At 40.5% G+C, this 3244-nt stretch overlaps 1 protein-coding gene across 1 annotated transcript; it reads right to left on the bottom strand.

Annotated features, from left to right (window-relative positions):
* Positions 1-3: 3 nt before the first annotated feature.
* Positions 4-1833, bottom strand: LOC113078056 (flocculation protein FLO11-like; the record flags this gene model as incomplete). Its single annotated transcript, XM_026250331.1, has 5 exons — positions 1803-1833; positions 1377-1506; positions 1082-1262; positions 343-1010; positions 4-189 (listed from the first exon to the last, which is right to left on the bottom strand). Coding segments are annotated over exons 2-5 (1158 nt in total), but the record flags the coding sequence as incomplete, so codon positions are not given.
* Between the last annotated feature and the right edge of the window lie 1411 nt (positions 1834-3244).

The raw sequence follows: 3244 nt of genomic DNA, 5'->3' as shown, positions 1-3244 counted from the left end.
AGGAAGAATCTCTGCTTTGTTCTGCTGGGGTTCTGGATGCTGAAGGACTTTAGGCTTGCTGAAAAATTCCTGGTCGATGGAAGAGAGAGAGTGCGTAACCTCAGCAGGTGCAGAAGATGTTGCCTGAGCTGTTGTGGTAGAATTTGTTGGAGCATTATTAAAAACCGGCAACCCAACAGTGTTGTTCCTCTGTGAAGAAAACAAAGACCAAGCCACAGAAAACAACAGATTAACCATTGGGATAACTTGAAGTACAGTTGACAGCTGACCATTTTAATAATAACTTTCTATGTCACGGATTTGCCTAAGAACAACAGTAAAGTGCTTTGGGTTGAGTATTACCTTATTTGGGTCAGAGATCTCTTCCGGCTCCTGAAATGTCCTTTGCATTCTCAATGGGAGATTAATGTCTTGGACAGGGAGTCTCTCAGAAATGTCAAAATCTATGTCTGCTGTTGGCACCTGGGTCTTTTTTGACTTCGGAGAAGTCTGGGAGGTGGTGTAAAGCTTTGTTATTTGGCTTTGAGAAGTGGAAGTGTCTGAGGAGGATGCTTGAGCACTTGAGGTGGAGAGAAGAGCTTCAGCAGAGGAGATGGTGGTTTGGTCTGTTAAAGCCAAGCCATCTGAATCATCTAAAGCTGATGTTTTGTTCTCAGCTGCCCCAGTAAGGGTTGGAACAGGTAAAGACACTTCAGAGATGGAGGCTTCAGGAAGGGAAGGTGCTTGGGAAGGAGCTACAACTGGAGGTGCTACTTCAGCTTGGGAAACTGGTTCAGGAGAAGGTGCTGGAACTGCAGTAAGAGGTTTAACAGGAGCAGGAGCTGCAATGTTGGAAGGGGCAGATGAACTTACTGGGGCTCCCCCTGAGGTTGGAATCAGCAGAGGAGGAGAGTTTGCTGGGACTGCATGAACTGTCACTGTGGTTGTGGTTGTTGTGGAACCAGATGAAGTAGAAGAAGCAGCTGGAGCAGGTGGTGGTTTGGGTGTAGGAGCAGCAGGAGCAGCATTATCTATAGATAAATAAAAAAGGCATTCATAAAATGACGCCCCTCCATTTCATAATTTGTTCTGTAGCTCTTACTTGTGTTGTTCCTGATCTTGTCATAAGTAGTGCTCATCTCATTAGCCAGTTCCCTATGTTCACAGTTCCGGAGTGCAGTGATGAACTCATCAGGCCATTTCTCACGTCTGCGTAGATTGTCCAAAAGTGTTTGCATAGCAGTGAAGTTTCCAGAAGTTTCTCTCTTGGCATTGACCTCTTCCTGCAAAAACACAAATTGAAGTAGTAAACAAAAAATAATTTACCTAAGCGTTTTACTTTTGCACATCTAGATATAATTGTCATGTTATTTGTGGTTAAATGTAGTACTGCTTACCCTATCAGTGAGTGTGAGGCATGGCAGGTGAGGTAAGATATCTCTCACTTTGACCGTTGATGAAAAACGAGCCAAATTCGGCCGTATTGCCTCGTTATAAAATTGCTCACATGTAAATGACATGTTTGCACTTATAAAGACAGAATGACAGAAAAACTGTGTTATTCAATGGTTTATTTGTATTAAATCACACTAAATCAGGGTGTCCAACTTGGTTCTGGAGGGCCACTGACTGCTGCAAAGTGTTGCTTCAACTTGCCTGAACACATCTGCATGGTAGTTTCTGGTACGCCCAGTAAGACCTTGATTAGCTTGTTTAGGTGTGTTTAATCGGGGTTGAAGCTAAACTCTGCAAGCATAGTTGCCCTCCAGGAGCAGGAATGAACAACCCTACACTAAATAAAAACACATACTTGAAATGGCTACCTGCTTTAAATTCTCAAATTTAACAGCCTTTCTTTGTGTCCCCTGAATCTGGACTCCAAATCAGACCTGGGGAAAGAATTAGAGAAAACTGTTGCAAATGTTATCTTCAAAGTTTAAACGTGGCGGTTATCATTAAACTGCAAATTAGAGTTAGACAGTTAGGCAGAGTGCAGTCTACTGACAATGCTAGAAATATGATTGCATCGATCTCATATAATCCTCCTGTCAGCACTTCTGGATGTGGGAAGTCTTGAAAGTGAAAACTGGTGTATGCATGAGAATTTTGGGGAAATACTTAAGTTTCCATTTTGCCTTCATTAGAAAACACTTTAAACAATAGATGAAACAGACAACTGTATCAACTTGTGGACATATACAGTACCGAGTACAAAAACTGGTGTGAACTGGACATTACCCTGCTGGCTGAAAATTAATGATCTCCAAAGGTCAAAGCAAACGCAAAAAAAAAAAAAATACTGCTGTTCTGCAACCGTTGCTCCTCTTCCCACAAAATGTTTGGTTACACATATATCTGCTGTTCCCAGAAGGAGGGAAATCATGTACAAAACTGAAAAATGACGAAAGCCAATAGAGAAGCCCTGCTTTTCTGTGGATTCCTGTTATTTGACCCGTTCAGTTTGGCTATTCACTTGAAATATTCAAATTCAATAAACTACACACAACATTTTAAACATAAACTACCATGACACATCTACTAATTATTATTATTTATTACTGCTATTGTCCATAGGGGAAGTCGTGGCCTAGTGGTTAGAAAGTATGTCTCCTAACCCTAAAATACCATGACTGAAGATGTCCTTGAGCAAGGCACCAAACCCCCAACTGCTCCGGGTGTGTGTTCACGGTTTGTGTGTGTTCACTGCTGTGTGTGTGTGTGTGTGTGCACTTTGGATGGGTTAAATGCTTAACACAAATTCTGAGTATGGGTCACCATACTTGGCTGTATGTCACGTCACTTCACATAGTAGAAAAGTAAGAAATATTATACAGTATAATATTACTTTTAATGTTTAATACCACTTTATATAAACTGAATAATAGAAAAACAATATGAATCAGAAAGTTAAAATTATAATAATTAAAAATAAATAATAACTATTTAGGCCTACCTTTTCTATTATGAGAATTATACATTCATTTGTGTTTTCAAACTAAATGTTCATGCCCCCTAAAGCCAGCTGAACCATACTAGCTCAACAATTCAGCCCAGAGACTTACCTGAGACATGACTGACAAAGCAGACCCTCACACAAACATCACCTGCATCTGTGCCACAGAACTAAAGCATTAACAAATCACAGCACATCTAGTCTTCAATCTCATAGTGAAAAGGAGGACCCAGAAAAATCATCAGAGACTGTTTTTAGTCTGAATCTTAGTCTGTTTTCACTTAAACAGCTCAGAAATTCTAATCTGTTGTC

Source organism: Carassius auratus, unplaced genomic scaffold (genome assembly GCF_003368295.1).
Source record: "Carassius auratus strain Wakin unplaced genomic scaffold, ASM336829v1 scaf_tig00024122, whole genome shotgun sequence".
Taxonomy (NCBI): Eukaryota; Metazoa; Chordata; class Actinopteri; order Cypriniformes; family Cyprinidae; genus Carassius; species Carassius auratus.
The sequence above is the reverse complement of the archived record's forward strand: the minus strand, read 5'-3'. Positions and strand labels throughout refer to the sequence as shown.